At 42.2% G+C, this 17608-nt stretch overlaps 2 protein-coding genes across 6 annotated transcripts; both read right to left on the reverse strand.

Moving 5' to 3' along the window:
- Positions 1-8713: 8713 nt before the first annotated feature.
- Positions 8714-11126, reverse strand: LOC122006347 (probable inactive receptor kinase At5g67200). The gene is made up of 2 exons (XM_042561815.1): positions 9667-11126; positions 8714-9546 (listed from the first exon to the last, which is right to left on the reverse strand). Exons 1-2 carry the CDS (start codon positions 11075-11077, stop codon positions 8993-8995), a joined length of 1965 nt encoding a protein of 654 aa, XP_042417749.1. The 5' UTR covers positions 11078-11126; the 3' UTR covers positions 8714-8992.
- Positions 11127-11520: 394 nt separating this feature from the next.
- LOC122006348 (filament-like plant protein 7) lies at positions 11521-16707 on the reverse strand. Of its 5 annotated transcripts, XM_042561818.1 has the most exons (7): positions 16064-16707; positions 15972-15992; positions 15307-15375; positions 14902-15034; positions 12545-14813; positions 12405-12465; positions 11521-12225 (listed from the first exon to the last, which is right to left on the reverse strand). In XM_042561818.1, exons 3-7 carry the CDS (start codon positions 15358-15360, stop codon positions 11779-11781), a joined length of 2964 nt encoding a protein of 987 aa, XP_042417752.1. In that variant the 5' UTR covers positions 15361-15375; positions 15972-15992; positions 16064-16707; the 3' UTR covers positions 11521-11778. The 5 variants fall into 5 exon arrangements, with proteins under 5 accessions (XP_042417752.1, XP_042417754.1, XP_042417753.1 ...); XM_042561820.1 differs by lacking the exon at positions 15972-15992 and having other exon boundaries at positions 16064-16312; XM_042561819.1 differs by having other exon boundaries at positions 15972-16312.
- Positions 16708-17608: the final 901 nt, after the last annotated feature.

Consider the following 17608-nt stretch of genomic DNA (forward strand, 5'->3'; position numbering starts at 1 on the left):
GTATTTTGATGTTTGACTTGGGAAGATTGTCGGTGCAACCTTAGGTCAAGGTTGACCTAGTTGTGTTGCATGTTGATGTTTGACACTCGTGAGAGAGTTCTATTCTTGATGTGGGACAAGAATAGATGTTTGGGAGATTATTGGTGCAACCGTAGGTCAAGGTTGACCTGGTTGACCTGATTCGGGAAAAGTCCAAGTATGGAGACTTGGCACGGAAAAGTCCAAGCAGGGAGCTTGGCACTGGAAAAGTCCAAGTATGGGGACTTGGCACGGAAAAGTCCAAGCAGGAGCTTGGCGCGAAAAGTCCAAGTATGGAGACTTGGCACGGGAAAGTCCAAACAGGAGTTTGGCACGGGGAAAAGTCCAGTGAGTGAAGCCAGCAATGGAAATCTGGTGAGTAAATCCGGTGAAAATCCTAGTGAGTGAAGCTAGGTGAAGGTGAAAGTCCCGGTGAGTGAAGCAGCATCCTGGAAAGTGAAGCGGCGGTGAAAATCCTAGTGAGTGAAGCTAGGTGAATGGGAAGTCCTAACTGGATGTTAGGCGGTGTGGAAAATCCTGAGTGAGGCGGTGAAAATCCTAGTGAGTGAAGCTAGGTGAATGAGAAAGTCCTAAGCTGGGATGTTAGGCGGTGTGGAAAGTCCCGTGAGTGAAGCCGAGCAGTGGAAAGTCCCGTGAGTGAAGCTGGGAAGTCGAAACTGGGATGTTAGGCAATGTGGAAATCCTGGTGAGTGAAGCGGTGAAAGTCCTGAGTGAAGCTGGCAAGGAAAATCCAGATGGATCGGGGATGATCGGACTTCGGTGTTGGAAAGTCCAAGTAGGTCGAAAGGGATTGACCGGACACTTGGCGTGGAGTTCTAGCAGTCAAGGGAGTGACCAGATGTTAGGGATGAAGTACCAATAGGTCAAGGTTGACCGGATATTGGTTTGAAGTCTTGGGACTTGGTTTGGGCCAAACCCAAGCTCGGATCGGTCACCAAACCGATCCAGATACTTTGCTCGATCGGTCCGGTGACCGATCGATATCAACGAAGCTCTGATTCTTGATCGACGGCCCGTGACCGTCGCCAGCAACGAGGCAAAGAGCGGTGATCGGTCCATGACCGATCAGGGATGTCCTGATCGATGGGGACCGATCAGAGACGATGTCGCTGAGGTTGGGATCGGTGCGGACCGATTCTTTGATCGGTCCACGGCCGATCGAACCCGCATGAAGGTGGGCGGCTTTCGTGAAGAAAGCGATCGGTCCGGGACCGATCGAATAGGTCTGATCGGTCCCCGACCGATTCACTAAGCCGCCGCAAGCGGCAGATTTCTTCTGTGTTTTCTTCGCTTTCTTCGCAGGTTATAAAAGGAGGGCTGCTGCTGCGAGCCTCCTTCTTCCTCTCCTTGATTCTTGCCTCTGATTCTTGCTGCACTTGAGCTTTGCTGAGCTCTCTGATTCGTGAAGCTTCGTGTGAGCTTCCCCGGCTGGTCAGCTGCTGCTGTTCTTCCGTGAAGTTGCTGCTTCGTCAACGGAAACCAGTTGAAGGCAAGCAAGGTGTTTTACATTCATATTGTTTGTATTTCTTGCTGTTTTTCTGTACTCCATTCTTGCTGTTGCAAGAAAGATTGTGGCGAGGTTTCTCCACCCAGAAGGAGTATATATATTAGCCGGTTCTCCGGGGACTCATCCACCGACGGATTGGTAGGCTTCGTCCACCTTACGGACACGCCGAGGAGTAGGAGTTCATCTCCGAACCTCGTTACATCGGTTTGTTTTTCTTCTCCTTAGTTTCTTCCTTGTATTTCCGCTGCGACTAACCCTAACTGTAGGAAGAACGCGAGAATTTGGGGTCGGCTATTCACACCCCCCTCTCTAGCCGTACAAAGGATCCTAACAAGTGGTATCAGAGCGAGGTCGCTCTTCATCGGATTCACACCCGTGGGAGCACAAGGGCTAGAGATGGATCAATTCGGAGAAGACATCACCATTCCACCCTTCTACAACGACAACTTCGCATATTGGAAGGTAAGGATGATGTATTTTCTTAGGACTAATATGTGGAATTGGTTTTGTGTACAAGAAGGGTTTACTCCTCCAATGGATAAAGAAGGAGAGCCTCTAGAGAAGAACAAGTGGACAAAGGAACAAGTCCATCAATCAACGATCAACAATGAGGTAACTAAAACAATTGAATTTTCATTACCTACTAATATTTTGCGTAAGATAGGTGAATACAACAATGCCAAGGAGTTGTGGGATAACTTGGCCAAGTACCATGAGGAGAGTTCCACTTCAAGCCATGAAGAGGAGCCTAGTGAGCCAAGTAGCTCACATCATGGAGGGAGCGAGTTGGGAGTTGAGGGCTACTCAACATCCAAGGAAGAAGAGGAAGTGAGTTCTTCTTCAAGATCGGAGCACGAAGAAGAAGCTTCTACCTCCGGGAGGGATGAAGAAGAGAACATCCATTCATCCTCAATCCTAGGTAACTCAAACACTTTAAGTTCAAGTAAATTGCATATAATGTGTTTTGAGTGTAGGGAATTTGGGCACTACAAGAGTAAGTGTCCAAAGAGGGTAAGAAAGACTCCACCGGCGCCAAAGGTCAAGGAAGCCGGAGTCCCGAAACGCAAGGGCAAGGAGCACATCGTGTGCTTCCAATGCAAGCAAAGGGGACACTATAGGAGCCATTGTCCGAGGGGGAGGCAACCTCACAAGGGCAAGAGACCGGGCACAACGATAGGGGGAGCTAAGGCAAACCCTAAGGTAACCTCTAAGGTTCATTATTGCAATTCTAATAAAACTCATGCTAGTAGTTTTGTTGCAATTGTTAATAATGATAAGCATGTTAACTTTAGGAACCAATACATGTGCTTAGGAGCTAAACATGTTAGCCTAGGTAAGGATAACACTAGAAATACCAACCCTAGGATTAACGCTTCTAAAGTTAAGGAAAACCTAGGTAGAAATCCCAAGAAGACTAGACACATGCCTAGGAATATCTCAAGAGAAAATGACAAATTAAAACTTGAGGTATTAGAGAGGGAAAATCAAGTCTTGAGGTCAAGACTTGATAATTTAGAAAAGGCTCTTAAAAACATGGAGAAGTCATCTCTAGGGTTTAAGGGTCAAAAACCAAAGCCCAAGGACAAGAAAGGTTTGGGTCACAAACCTAAGTCCCAAATGGTCAAGCCCACCTATCATAATGTTCCATTCGATTATGGAACAAAACCTAGGGCTAGGAAGACCATTACCAAGGTCACAAGGGGAGTCACCCCTATAGTTGACCTTGATGAGACCCAAATGACCAAGGCTTTAAAGCCTAAGAGGGTCATTAGGAGGGTTGCTAGGGAAGTTATCCCTAGTGAATATTTAGTGAACCCAATGAGCTCAAATAGGTATTGGGTTCCTAGGAGCATCTTCTCTACCCCATAGATGGGTTAGAGAGTGTCAACTCCAATAAGAAGGGTAGTTAACCCAACTTTGAGGAAATTGACACTCAAGGAGCATTTTCAAGGTTTTTGGGAACCTTTGAAAATGAAAGGGGATAATCTTTATCATTCACTCCTTGGAAGAGTAAAGTGTGCCAAAGTGAGAATATTTTAATCTTATTTGGCACAATTTAAGGAAACCTAGAGAAATACCATAATTGGGATTTTGGTTTTCTCTTAGGGATATATGGGCAATCTAGGATTAGAATTTAAGTTAACTAAGAGATTAAGGATACTTAGATAGGTAATCTAGGTATTTTATTTGTGTTAACTTACCATGGTTGTTTGCCATATGACATGTCATGACATCATGTTTAGTTTTATCATCATTTGAAATGTCATGATAGTGCTAGGCTAGTTTATATGTCATGCTTTATTTAAGTTTTCAAACTTTATGCCATGACATCATGACATTGGCACATGTTTTTACTTATGATATCATTATATGCCATGTCATCATCTCTTGCATTAATAATCAATTGAATTGATTTAAGGATGAAAAACACATTTTGATATTGAGATCAAATTTGTGTTTAGAAAATGCATGAGACCTTAGCCTAAGATACCTAAACCCATATCTCACATCAAAATTAACATGGATGTGCTTGATACACTCTAGATGTGTGTGAGATATTAGGATCATGAGTTAGGATCAAGGTGCATAGTTTTTGTACCTAGATGAGCCTAATTCAAGAAAAGGAGGGATCATAGGGAAAGCTTGTGTACAAGTCATGTACATTTAGCCCTAAGATTATGGTCCTAAATTCAAATGGTTTTAAAAGCATTTTAAAATTGATTTGAAAAACCTTGATGAAGCTTTCCTAGTGATAGCATTCATCATTGAACTTTGTGATACAAAGTTGAGTTAAAACTTGAACTATTTCAAAGTTTTTGAACTTTGTATCAAGATTTGAAAATGGAAACTATTTTCATAGAAAATTATTTTTCCATGATAGTGTATGATATGAGGAATGTATCCTCAAAATTTCACAATTTTTCGAATTTTCTGGAATTTATTAGGGGTTTCTGAATTTCGGGAGAGGAAAAATCAGAAATCCCTGATCAGTGGATCGGTCGCTGGACCGATCCAGGGAGGGCTGGATCGGTCACTGGACCGATCCAGAGTGATGTGGATCGGTCTGGTGACCGATCCAGTGAGGTCTGATAGCGTGCCAATGTGCTGAAATTCGACTGCATGTCTGAAATTTCGGCTGAAAGTTGGTTTTTAGATTTATAAAGGTTTGAAACTCTCCAAGACATTGTTGGTGCAATGGTCAAGGGGGGAGTTGGCCTTTAGGGGAGTTGACTTTTAGGGGGAGTTTTTACTCCTTAAGACTTTTGAGGTTTAGTGATATGGGATTATCACTAAGTTGATTGTTGAGTGTAGTATCAAGGGGGAAATTAAGAGTTTCAATGAAAGGTATGGGACTTTCATTAGGAAGAAACTCTTGACCTTGATACCCTTCTTTTTCTTTTTGATGTGTGTCAAAAAGGGGAGAGTGTTCATTGGAAAATTATTGGAGAACCCAAGTTAGGTTATCGGGTTAACCTAAGCTAGGGGAGGAATGTTCAAGGAAGAACATTGGAATTCTTTTTGATGTGTGTCAAAAAGGGGGAGAATTATTGGAGAACCCAAGTTAGGTTATCGGGTTAACCTAAGGGGAGAATGTCCAGAGAATGCTCAAGGAAAGAACATTGGACATTGGAAGATGGTTGGAAAACCTAAGTTAGGTTATCGGGTTAACCTAACTTGATTATGGGTTTTGTCAAACATCAAAAAGGGGGAGATTGTTGGTGCAACCTTATGTCAAGGTTGACCTGGTTGACCCGACTCGAGTTGACGTGACTCGAGTTGGGGTTGGGTGTTTGACTGGGGAAGATGGTCGGTGCAAGCTTAGGGCGAGGTTGACCTAGTTGTGTTGCATGTTGATGTTTGACACTCGTGAGAGAGTTCTATTCTTGATGTGGGGCACGAATAGATGTTTGGGAGATTATTGGTGCAACCGTAGGTCAAGGTTGACCTGGTTGACCTGATTCGGGAAAAGTCCAAGTATGGAGACTTGGCACGGAAAAGTCCAAGCAGGAGCTTGGGAAAAGTCCAAGTATGGGACTTGGCACGGAAAAGTCAAGCAGGGAGCTTGCGCGCGAAAAGTCCAAGTATGGAGACTTGCACGGGAAAGTCCAAACAGGGAGTTTGGCACGGGAAAAGTCCCGTGAGTGAAGCCAGGCAATGGAAATCCTGGTGAGTAAATCCGGTGAAAATCCTAGTGAGTGAAGCTAGGTGAAGGTGAAAGTCCCGTGAGTGAAGCCGGGCATTCGGGAAAATCCTGGTGAGTAAGCGGTGAAAATCCTAGTGAGTGAAGCTAGGTGAATGGGAAGTCCTAACTGGGATGTTAGGCGGTGTGGAAAATCCTGGTGAGTGAAGCGGTGAAAATCCTAGTGAGTGAAGCTAGGTGAATGAGAAAGTCCTAACTGGGATGTTAGGCAGGTGAAAGTCCCGGTGAGTGAAGCTGAGGCGGTGTGGAAAGTCCCGTGAGTGAAGCCAGGCGGTGGGAAAGTCCTAAGCGGATGTTAGGCAATGTGGAAATCCTGGTGAGTGAGGCGGTGAAAGTCCCGTGAGTGAAGCCGGGCAGGGAAATCCAGATGGATCGGATGAGACTTGGTGTTGGAAAGTCCAAGTAGGTCAAAGGATTGACCGGACACTTGGCGAGGAGTTCTAGCAGTCGAGGGTGACCGGATGTTAGGGATGAAGTACCAATAGGTCAAGGTTGACCGGATATTGGTTCGAAGTCTTGGGACTTGGTTTGGGCAAAAAGCTAGGATCGGTCACCAAACCGATCCGGTGATACTTGTTGCTCGATCGGTCGGTGACCGATCGATATCAAGTTCGGTTCTTGCATCGATCGGTGACCGATCAGCAACAGAGGCAAAGAGAGGTGCCGATCGGTCCAGTGGCAGAGTCGATCGGTCTGGGGACCGATCGAGACGATGTCGCTGAGGTTGGGATCGGTCGTGGACCGATCCGGTCGATCGGTCCACGGCCGATCGAACCCGCATGAAGGTGGGCGCTTTACGTGAAGAGTCGATCGGTCCGGGACCGATCGAATAGTCCCGATCGGTCCCCGACCGATCCAGTGCTTCATTGCGTCGCAACGGCTAGATTTCTTCGCTGTCTTTCGCAGGTTATAAAAGGAGGGCTGCTGCTGCGAGCCTTCTTCTTCCTCTCCTTGATTCTTGCCTCTGATTCTTGCTGCACTTGAGCTTTGCTGAGCTCTCTGATTCGTGAAGCTTCGTGTGAGCTTCCCCGGCTGGTCAGCTGCTGCTGTTCTTCCGTGAAGTTGCTGCTTCGTCAACGGAAACCAGTTGAAGGCAAGCAAGGTGTTTTACATTCATATTGTTTGTATTTCTTGCTGTTTTTCTGTACTCCATTCTTGCTGTTGCAAGAAAGATTGTGGCGAGGTTTCTCCACCCAGAAGGAGTATATATATTAGCCGGTTCTCCGGGGACTCATCCACCGACGGATTGGTAGGCTTCGTCCACCTTACGGACACGCCGAGGAGTAGGAGTTCATCTCCGAACCTCGTTACATCGGTTTGTTTTTCTTCTCCTTAGTTTCTTCCTTGTATTTCCGCTGCGACTAACCCTAACTGTAGGAAGAACGCGAGAATTTGGGGTCGGCTATTCACACCCCCCTCTCTAGCCGTACAAAGGATCCTAACAATGAATGTGTTCATTATTAATTGGTAGTATTTTTTTTAGTTTTAAATATAAACTAAAAATAAATAAAAGATTATAAACATATAAAAAATTATTGAAAAAAATAAAATTTAAAAAAATCAATTGAAAAAATATAAGTATTATGAAAAAAAAATAAATAAAATTAATTAAAAAATAAAAAATAAATAAAATTTATATAAAATTGAAAAATAAAGTATTGATAAAAAATAATAAATTAAATTAATTAAAAAATAAAATTAAATAAAATTAAAAATATAATTGTATGAGAGTTATTTTTAAATAAAATTAATTAAAAATGTAAATTAAATGAGAATTAAATGAAATAAAAAAAAATAAAGAGGAGGCTACATGCGTCTTTTGGCAAGGAGAGAGAGAGGAGGTGGAGGGGGTGTGCGTAGACGGGGAAGCAGCTCTCATCATAATTTAGATCATGATATAGCTTAACATTTATGCTATGTTTACTCTAGAGTGTGGATGAGGAAAGGAAAGAATCAACAATAGAAAGTTATCTTTGGAGGAAGAGAAAAGAAAGGGTGAAAAAAATCTTTTCCTTTGTACACTTGTTTACCTTGATAGAGGAAGGTGAATACTTATGATGTAATTTTGTAAATAAAAAAGGGTGCATGCGTCATTTTTTTGGTATATAGTGTAATTTTGTGAGTTAAAAAGGCTACATGCGTCATTTTTTTTTGGTATATGGTGTAATTTTGTGAATGCAAAAGGGATACATACGTCATTTTTTTTTCCATCCGTTGCTTTCCATCCGATTTTGAGGTGATCGATTTTGACTCCAAAATTATCCGCTGATGGATTGCGTTACTTTTCCTTCGGAAAATTTTAATGAAGTAAATGGCGGAAACTTTTCCACCGTGAAAACTTTTCCTTAATTTTGCTTTCCACTCTCCCAAATAAATAGAGCATTAGTTTGGGTAGAACACAAAACAGTAGATTTATGTAGCATGGAAGTCTAACAATTTTTTCACTAGTGCAAAACTAGAAAAGCACAATTGGATTGACTTTTTGGATGTGAGTTGAAGTGACAAACCAATATCATTAAGGTTCCAAAATTAACTAAGAGCGACTCACAGCCATCCTATTGATAGTTCATGTCCTATTATCATTCTCCGAGGGAAAAAAAAACGCTCACTCATATTAACCAACTATAATTTTTCGATTTATCATCTGTGCAACTATAATTTTTCGATTTATCATCTGTGCAACTATAATTTTTCGATTTATCTCCTCACAGATGATAGTGACATTGATCGTGTGGAGCTGTTGGGCGGCAAATTCCATCATATTATGAGTTGGAATGAATTAATATCATGTTTGCTATGTAAGGGGGTAGAATGACATGAAGATGAAATGAAATGCACCCTATTATCATTGTACTATGGAGGGGCATCACGAACCATAGTATTCGCTCATGGCAGCAACATAAACCAAACACTAACAGCTGGCGTTTCTCACCTCAATAATTATGTACCTGATAAAGAACAGCTCGTCCAAGTAAAGAACAGTGCATTTTATTCCTCCAAGTAAACATTGGAAAGAATTCAAACAAGTAAACCAATTACAATGCTCCTTCAAGAAAGATTTTCAAAATTAACCCTTCCACAGTTTGTGGAGATTGGAAATCTATCTTTGTCAGGCTGGATTTTGATTAAATCCTCGTTGGATGAGGGCTCATATTCCATCCAGCAGCACTGACAGATGAAATCTTCCCCTTTGGACAGCAATGGAGATCCTGAATCGAGTTCTAGATTGGGCAGTTGGGCGACGACTATGATATGCTGCTCGTTGACTTTGAGTCGTCTTCTTGTGTCGCAGCCTCCTTCACTTGATGAATCATGTTTAGGACTTGCGAGGCATTTGGCCTCAACTCTGGTGGAGAACGTTTGCAGGCTGAGGCAATATCAACGATCATCTTGAGTTGCTCTTCAATCATTCCCTCTTCCCTTACTGATTGAACCCAAACGGAGAGATCAGACGCTGTAAGAACTGGATGCTCTGAATGCGGTTTCCCTGTGAGGATCTCCAAAAGCAATACACCGAAAGCATAGATGTCCGAACTTGGCGCCGGCTGTCGGTGAGACTCAATGTCAGGTGATTGATATCCTGGGTTTGCACTTTGATTGGCTGATGGTTGCAGAAAAAATGAGAGGCAATAGTCTGTGAGGCGAGCTTCGAAATCTGATCCGAGAAGAACATTGGAAGGCTTTATGTTGCCGTGCACCAAGCCGCAAGTTTCGTGAAGGTATGCAAGGCCTTGCACCACATCATCCGCTATCTTTAGACATGAGGTCCAGTGAAGAGGCTTAGATGTGGACTTGGAACCTATAATGGCAGATTTAACATTATCACAGACTCATCAAGAAATCTTTACATGAACTATGAATTCTTGCAGGAAGTACAGCAAGAACAAGGTGTTGGAACAAGAAAGTAAAAGGATCGTACCGTGAACAAGGGAGCATAAACTGCCATTTGGCTGGTAATCATAAACAATGAGCCTCTCTTCGCTTGCTCGGAAATATGCCCGTAAAGGCACCAAATTTGGATGCCGCAGACTGCTCACTCTCTGCATAAGTTGCTCAAACTCCTCCTTTGCGGCGGCCCCAAGATTCTTCTTGTCCAGCCTCTTTACGGTGACGGTCGATCCATCGTCGAGGACGGCCTTGAACGTTGATCCGATGCTCCCTCTCCCCAGCTTTTCCGCTGAAGCTCTCATCAGCTGTTCCACATCGCAGAGCGGCTCGTCGCCGGTGCAGAACACCAAAGATCCGTTTTTTTCTATTCTCTTCGTCCTCTCTTCCGATGTTGCCATCAGCGACTCCAGGCCGCCATTGCTGGTGTTGTCAATCTGTTCGCTGCTGAAGCTGTTAGCATTGATCTCGGAGATGCTGGCAATGTTGTTGCTCGGTGTGTTCTTCCCCGGCGTCTCGATATCACTACCTTGCTGTCTCGATGTGTTCTTCCTTTTAATGACCAACGAAGATGCAAAAACCCCAATTAACGCAGTTGCGGCGACCAAGAGCCCAATAGCCATAGCAGTCTTCTTGTGGGAAGTTCCTGAAGGTGAAAACGCGCCAGGGAGCAGGGTTTCCCCGTTGATGGAGGCGGGAGTATGGGAGATGGCGGTTGGTGGACTGCCTGCCGGAGGAAAGAAACTGTACGTAGGGCATTCCTTCTGCAGGAGCGCGCCGCAGAGGCCGGGATTGTCGGCGAAAGCCGAGGGATCGAAGGAGGCGAGCACGGCGGTGACGGGGACAGGGCCGGACAGGTCGTTGACGGAGACATTGAAGATCCTGAGCGACGACTGGTTGAAAGCTGGGAGCGAACCGTTGAAGAGGTTGTCCTCGAGGCGGAGCGAGAAGAGTCCCTCGAGAGCGGCGAGCGCCGGGGGGAGAGGCCCGCCGAGGAGGTTGTGCGACAGGTCGATCGCGAGGAGTTCGGGGAGGTGCAGAAGGGAGTCAGGGAAGGGGCCGGAGAAGAGGTTGCGGTGGAGGAAGAGGGCCTGGAGAGATCTGAGGCGGGAGAGGTCGGCGGCGGGGAGCTGGCCGGCGAGGGAGTTGTTTTGGAGGTCGAGGACGCGGAGGCGGTCGAGGCGGGCGAGGGCGCCGACGGGGAGGGGGCCGGCGAGGCCGGAGGAGGGGAGGAGGAGGCCGTCGACTCGTCCGTCGAGGGCGCATGAGACGCCGGGCCAGTGGCAGTGGTGGGAGGCGGGGAAGAAGGGGAGGCTGTGGGATCGGTCGACGGCAGCCTTGATGACGAGCAGGGCGCTGGCGTCGGAGTCGTCCTGGGCGAGGAGGGTGGAAAAGGGGAGGGAGAGAAAGAGAAGGGATAGTTTAAGAAGCAGCATTATGAACATTGCGAAGGAAGGAAGCAGAAGGAAAGGCAAGGAAGAGGAGGAAAAAAAAGGAGAAAGACAAAGGTAAAGGAAAGGGTGGGGTGATACTGACGTCACGTGAATGTAGAACGCGATCGAAATAGGACATTCTTTTGATTTTTTACTTATTTTTTGTGCTTGGCTATTTACTCTTATACCCATGGGTCGCACTGGATCTTTCAATGAAGAAGGTACAAAATATTGAGGCAACCTATTGGCATGTTTGAAAACAATTTCACTTCGCGAGTTGGACAATTTTAATCACATGATAATGCAAAGAAAATTACGAAATCACAATAATATTTAATGTTCATGAAAGTATTATTTTTTGGCAATGATCATCTACAAAAGTAAGTATCGACCCATGTGCTACTTCATGATTCAGCAAAGCATTAAATATGGTAGCGCAAACTTAAGAACTTGGAGGCATTCCAAATTAACTCATTCAATTATGCCTTGGGATCTTACATCTGAAAGCTAGTGTAGCTTATTATTTCATCTTCAAGCTGTTGAAATTTGTGTATATACTTGTATCCATATCAACAATTTAACATTCACAGAAAGCACAAAAGGATTGCATACAAGAAGACATTCTTAAATTGCAAGCTTTAAAACCTTGGCCATTCTTTCTCTTTGTTATAATATATATATTCTTGCTTGCTAATTGGAAGGTTTAGAGACTGCTATTGAGCACCCATTGGAAGTTCAAGCCTTGTGCTGCTTTTTCTTCTCCTTTGCAGCAAAAGTTTTCTCAGCAGACTTGCACCTCCATCTTGTTTCTTAGCCATAATCATCAGCATTCCTTCATTGACCTCGCCTTGGTCCTTGTCGGAAGCATTATTCTCCGGTGACATCTCAACTATACTCCTCAATGAGTTTTTATGGCTGAGGTTTGTGTTTTCGGAAGCTGGAATTAGCGGATGTGGTGGTTTGGTCGATGGATTTTCCTCTTCTCTCATATGGTCAAGCAACTGCAGGCGATGATGGTTGGACTTCACGGTTGTAGATATCGCCTTCTCGAATAAAGGTCCATCATCTGCTGATGCCAACGCTTTCAACTGCTTCCCTAGATTTAGGATAGTTTCCTGGCAAGCGGTAAGTTTTTCTGTCGCTGCAATTATACCACATTCCTGCAAAGATTAAATACATCAATGATCAAGATCTGGTAACCACACTTGATCACTTGGAGCTTAAAGTTATAAACCAGAAAGTTAACTTAAGATGTCTGATACTCCATGATCAGAAAAAGTTTAATCGAGTAAAATTAAGTTGTGAATTTTTCCATCCAGTTTCAATCAACAATGCTTACCATCTGGATTTGCTTGTCTTCTGGGCGCATGATATGTTTTGGAGTTTCATCAGATAAAGCTCTGTGCCACACATAACTAAAGATCTCAGAGGAACTTTTAGAATTACAGCTAAAAGACAAACAAAAATAGCATTTCATACCTTTCTAACTCTAGCTGTAGTTCAAGGCAAGTTGCCTCCAGTTCTTCACAGCAGTTGTTTCTCTGAGCAAGTTGGACTTCAAGGGATGCAAACTTTTGAAGAGCTTCATTCAATTCATCCTCTACGAATGCTAACTTAGCCGCAAGGTCTTCGTTAATGGATTTTTTATTTTCAATCTGTTCTTCAATCTGCTCCCTGGTTTTCTTAAGTATTCCAATTTCTTTCTGTAAATTTGAAACTTTTGCTTCTGATTCCTGCAGCTGAGCTTTCAGTGCTTCATTCTGAGCACTAAATGTTTTTAGAATGTCCTCCAAATCTTTCCTTTCAGACTTGATACTAAGAATCTCAGATTTTAGTGGATCATTTTCATCCTTCAGTTTGGATTCCAAATTTTCCACCCTGAACAAGATGTGTAGACCATTTGATACCGATACAGATTTAAGTCCATGCTCTCTGTATGATTCATCAACAGCCATATGTTTCCTAATAGTGACTTTTGTGTCTGTAACATCTTGAATTGAAAAAGAATGACTTATAATTAAGTCGAGTGTTGAAGAAATCTCTTCTGTCAGCTTTTGAAGATCAATCTTACCAGTCAATAGATCATTGCATGCTGCTATAAAATTCTGTAAAATAGAAGTGAGATTGGATATTTCCCATAGAAATGTTCGAGCTGTATATCCATTTTCTGATGCAGAATTATCATGTAAAGAAGGACCATCATCATCTCCAGATGATATGCCTTGACCAGTTTTACTCTCATTACTTTTCTGAATGATCCCTTCAACTAGTTCCACAAGCTTGTGAACTGATTTCTCCAAGTCAGACTCACAAAATCGGGAACTCCTTTTTCTGTTTGGTGAGTCTGTGGTGATGGCTCCATCGACTGAATCTGACAAAGTGTTTTTGGTTTTTATAACTTTCTCGCTGTAGGATTTTGCAACAATAGAGGAATCCCAATTACCTAGAGCACTTTGAACATCTTCAAGAATGGCATGGAAACTTTTTTGCATGATATGATGCTTTTGTACAATAACCCTCAGAATGTCCTGAAGCCAAATAGGATAGTTCTCAAGCGACGAATACTTATAATGAGGGACTTCCATGAGAGGAACAAGATCCCTGCATTCTGCTTCGGATTCTTTAGTGGCCACACATAAATTGTTATCACCAATCACACTGCGTGAGCTATCAAAATGTTTATCCACAGTGATTATTGCTAATTTCTCCATCTCAACAAAATCATCCATCAAACTTAAATCTGATATTGCAACACTTTTGCATGATGTAGCAGTTGGTTTCCCACTTTTGAAGTGCTCCAGCTCAGAAATTAAAGCAGAAGCCCATGATTCAGCAGAACTAAGATTGTCTTCATTGCCACCATGCTCTGAAATGGAAGAACATGGCAGGTTATACGACATCGGACTGCTCTTTGCTAGTTCATAGCTTGTTTTTCCTCTAGAAAAATCTTCAAGTTGGGTCTCAACCTGAGAAAGCTTGGATGCAGTGCGTGCGAACATGATGCGTGATGCTTGAAGTTCATTGGTTTTCTTGGTCAGTGTTTCTTTGAGCACCTTGTTTTCATTGTCAATTGCATGAAGTTTCTTGACAACAGAAGACGCATCCTTGCTTAATTCATCATAACCCAACACCTCGACCTCGTTTCTCATTTTAGCTAAAGCTGCTGGCCCTGGCAAGCGCTTGCGAACCATGACCCGCAACCGTTGGCACTCAGCTTCAAGCTTTGCAATCTTCTTGATGCTCTCTAGGTGCTGCCTATGAGCAGCATCAGTTGATCGCCGGTTGAAGTCCCTTTCCTCATTTCGAATCTCAAGCTCCTTCTGAAGCACACAGACCTCATAATTCAGAGTCACATTCAGTTTCTCTGAAGCATCAAGTCTGGACACCACATCAGTAAAGTTTTTTTCCAGATTTGATTTAGCCTCATTCATCTCTGCAAGCAACTGTTCTTTGGCCTCTAGGATTCTTTTCAGGTTTCCATTTTCAGTGACCAATTCAGCGAGCTTCTTATTTGTTCCGACCAACCTTTGTTCTACCATGCGTGTCTTCTCCAGTTCTCTTGATATTTTCATGGAAGCATTGTTAACTATGAGCTGCTGATCTTCCTTGACAACACATAGTTGCTGCCTGAATTCTTGTAATTCTGTATCCTGTTCGACTAATCTTTCTTCTGTCATTTTCTTCTTAAGCAAGGCATCATCCAATTGTTTCTGTAAAGCAAGAGCTCGAGCTTCTGCTTTTTCCCATCCTAACAAGTAGATCATGCATGGTTTGTTCTTAAAACAACATAGTTTCTGTGTTGGGAAGAAAATGAAAGGAAAAGAAAAAAATCTAACCTGAAATTGCTTCCTCAGCTACTTTTGCTTGCTTTGCCAAAAGATCATCTTTAGCATTGGACTCACCGCGGACAGAAGATAGTTGTCCGTTCAAGTTTTCTACAGATTTCTCCAACTCCAGGGTCTTCCCTTTCTGAGAGAAATCATAGGCATTTACAAATTGATTCCCAACATAAGAAGAGACATATGCTCAGTCTAGAAGAGCTAAAAATTTGTTTGGTACTGATGAGTTGTTGTCTTCTTTATTTATAATCCAAAAACTTAACAATAAAAAACCAGTAATAAACAATCAAAATCAGTAATAGAAGATATCGATCTTTGAGTCTGAGAATTGTTTATACTGAAATATTAGTTGTGCAAAAATCAGTAATAAACCATCAAAAAGATGATTTGATTACTGCTAACCTCAATGTTCTTCCCTGTGGACTTCCTATTCCATATCCACGTCTTGCTCTCCATGATTCCCACAAATTGCTGAAACATAGAAAGAGCTTGAATTAAGAGGTCAGTGAAAAAAATATCTTGTTTAAATTAAGAATGAAATTGAGAAATCCTTCGACTCTTCAACAATAATATGTCAAATAACTTATACACCACTTGATGCACCAAGTACCACAATTCACGTCACATCTAATTTATTGCCAAGTTCAACTCTTCAGATATTTACAAATATTAGCTCCAACACACGTTGAATTTTTCACTTTGCAACCTTTGAACATAACAAGGATATCGACTAACTTTCTATCGGTTTATATCTAAACTCTTAAATCTCCTCACTCAAAACTCGAATCCTTTGTGCCTGTTTTTAACCCTAGGCTCTCCACCTTTAGGGCCTTCAGTTTTGGAATCATAGCAGTTCGCTAAATTCTAAATCGATTCCACTGATACAAGCTCAAGAAACTGAGGATATATAGTTGGGATTTCCACAGGTAAAAACATATGAAATCATAAAACCCAATCATCACCGTCCTGCAGGCTCAAACCAAAAATATTCTCCAGCATATGAAATCGTCGAGGGATAAATAAATTTTCCCTCTTTTCTGAAGAAAAAGAAGCAACCGCTAATGTACCTTGCAAAGCTATCACATTCCCTGAGAAGGTGAGCAAAACCAGTGAAACAAAGTACAAGAAGAACATAGAAAACTATCCAAAAAAACCTCACTTTAAGTCAACACCATCATTTTTGATGAGAGAGAAGCGACATGCAGAGAGGGAGGAAGGAAGAAACGGAGAGAAAAAGAGTTAGAGAGCGGAGGTGAAGATATGTTTTCCATGAGAGTACTAAAGCTGCTTTTTCCTTTTTTTATTTCATCCTCTGTGAGATCATGGTTTCCAATAATTGTATACGATGGTTTTTGCGTGTTCTGTGTGGGAGTGAGAGCTGGCGCATGTACGCGGGTGTTGGTGGGGGCGAAGAGAAGGAGCCAAAAGCACGCGAATACGAAAGCGTGGAAAGGAAAGGAAGATGGGAGCTGGAAGGGAAAGGTCGAAAAGGTGGGGGGTTGAAAGCTGCCTCTCCATTAGAATTGATCGCTTTAGAAAGAGCTTTCAGCGGTTCAATGGAACGGGAGACGAAGGGCAGAACAGAATCCAAGAGCGAGCGAGCGAGCTTCGGCGGCCCCGCGCGCGCTCGCTGTCGGGTCCTCGTTCTGGCGTCTCGGGCATGACGCCGCTCAGGGAATGGAGGCGCTCCGCTCCGTGTCTGCTGTGTGGATGAGACAGCTGATCGAAACCGTTGGGTGATTCGCGTTGTTCAAAATGATGGACCCACGCTATCCTCCAACTGCAAGGCAGGTATGGGAATCGATGCGACAAATGTGGGTAGTGGAAGTTCAAGTTATCTTAATGCTAAGATAATAATCATTATCGGCTAAAGGCTTTGTTAATATTCTTAAAAATATATATAATTTATTTTTTTAAAATACAATTTAAAGTTAAAAGGAAAAAATATACAATATTTTTTAGACCTTTGTGTCAAGACTAATGATAAATACAAAATGGTAAAATTTATTTTGATTGAATTATAAAATAGAGAATAGGAAAATAAGAGTATGATAAAAAAGGGGAAGTTAGTGCTTTTCAAATTATATAGCAAATGCAACAAATTAATGGAGTATGATAAGAATTTTTTTATCAAAAAAAGTACAAAGCAATTTAGATTGGGATATGGTAGGTCTAACATTCTTGTCGAGTGAGTGATGGTGATATCATTAATTATGGCTTACTCCTAATAATAAGAATATCTGTCTTACCTAATTGATTAAATATGGAGTGGTTGAAGGAGAAATTTTTTTGTGAATTCTTACGAAGAGTATTTTTTTTAAATTTATTGTGTGATTTAATTAGGATTTAATCTCAATGGTGGATGATTAATTAACAAATAGTAAATATATATATATATATATACACATAGTTTTGATAAGTTATATATCCGTAAGCACCTAAAATATTTTTTTAATTGAAATTTTTTTATATTTAATATTCTAACTTAACCTCTAAACTAAAACAATAAATAAAAAAATTTAAAAAGGAAAAAGAAAAATATTGTGCACCGTACAATTGTACATAGTTGTTTACCATGAAGTGCGAATTAAGCATAAAAAGATTATATATTGATGGTCATTTTTTTTTTTTGCTCGCTCAGACTTTTTTCTAGAATGTGAGATCGGCTTTCCACCTGACAAGATCCAAACACATCGAGATGTAA

Source organism: Zingiber officinale, chromosome 7B (assembly GCF_018446385.1).
Source record: "Zingiber officinale cultivar Zhangliang chromosome 7B, Zo_v1.1, whole genome shotgun sequence".
In the NCBI taxonomy this organism is placed as follows: Eukaryota; Viridiplantae; Streptophyta; class Magnoliopsida; order Zingiberales; family Zingiberaceae; genus Zingiber; species Zingiber officinale.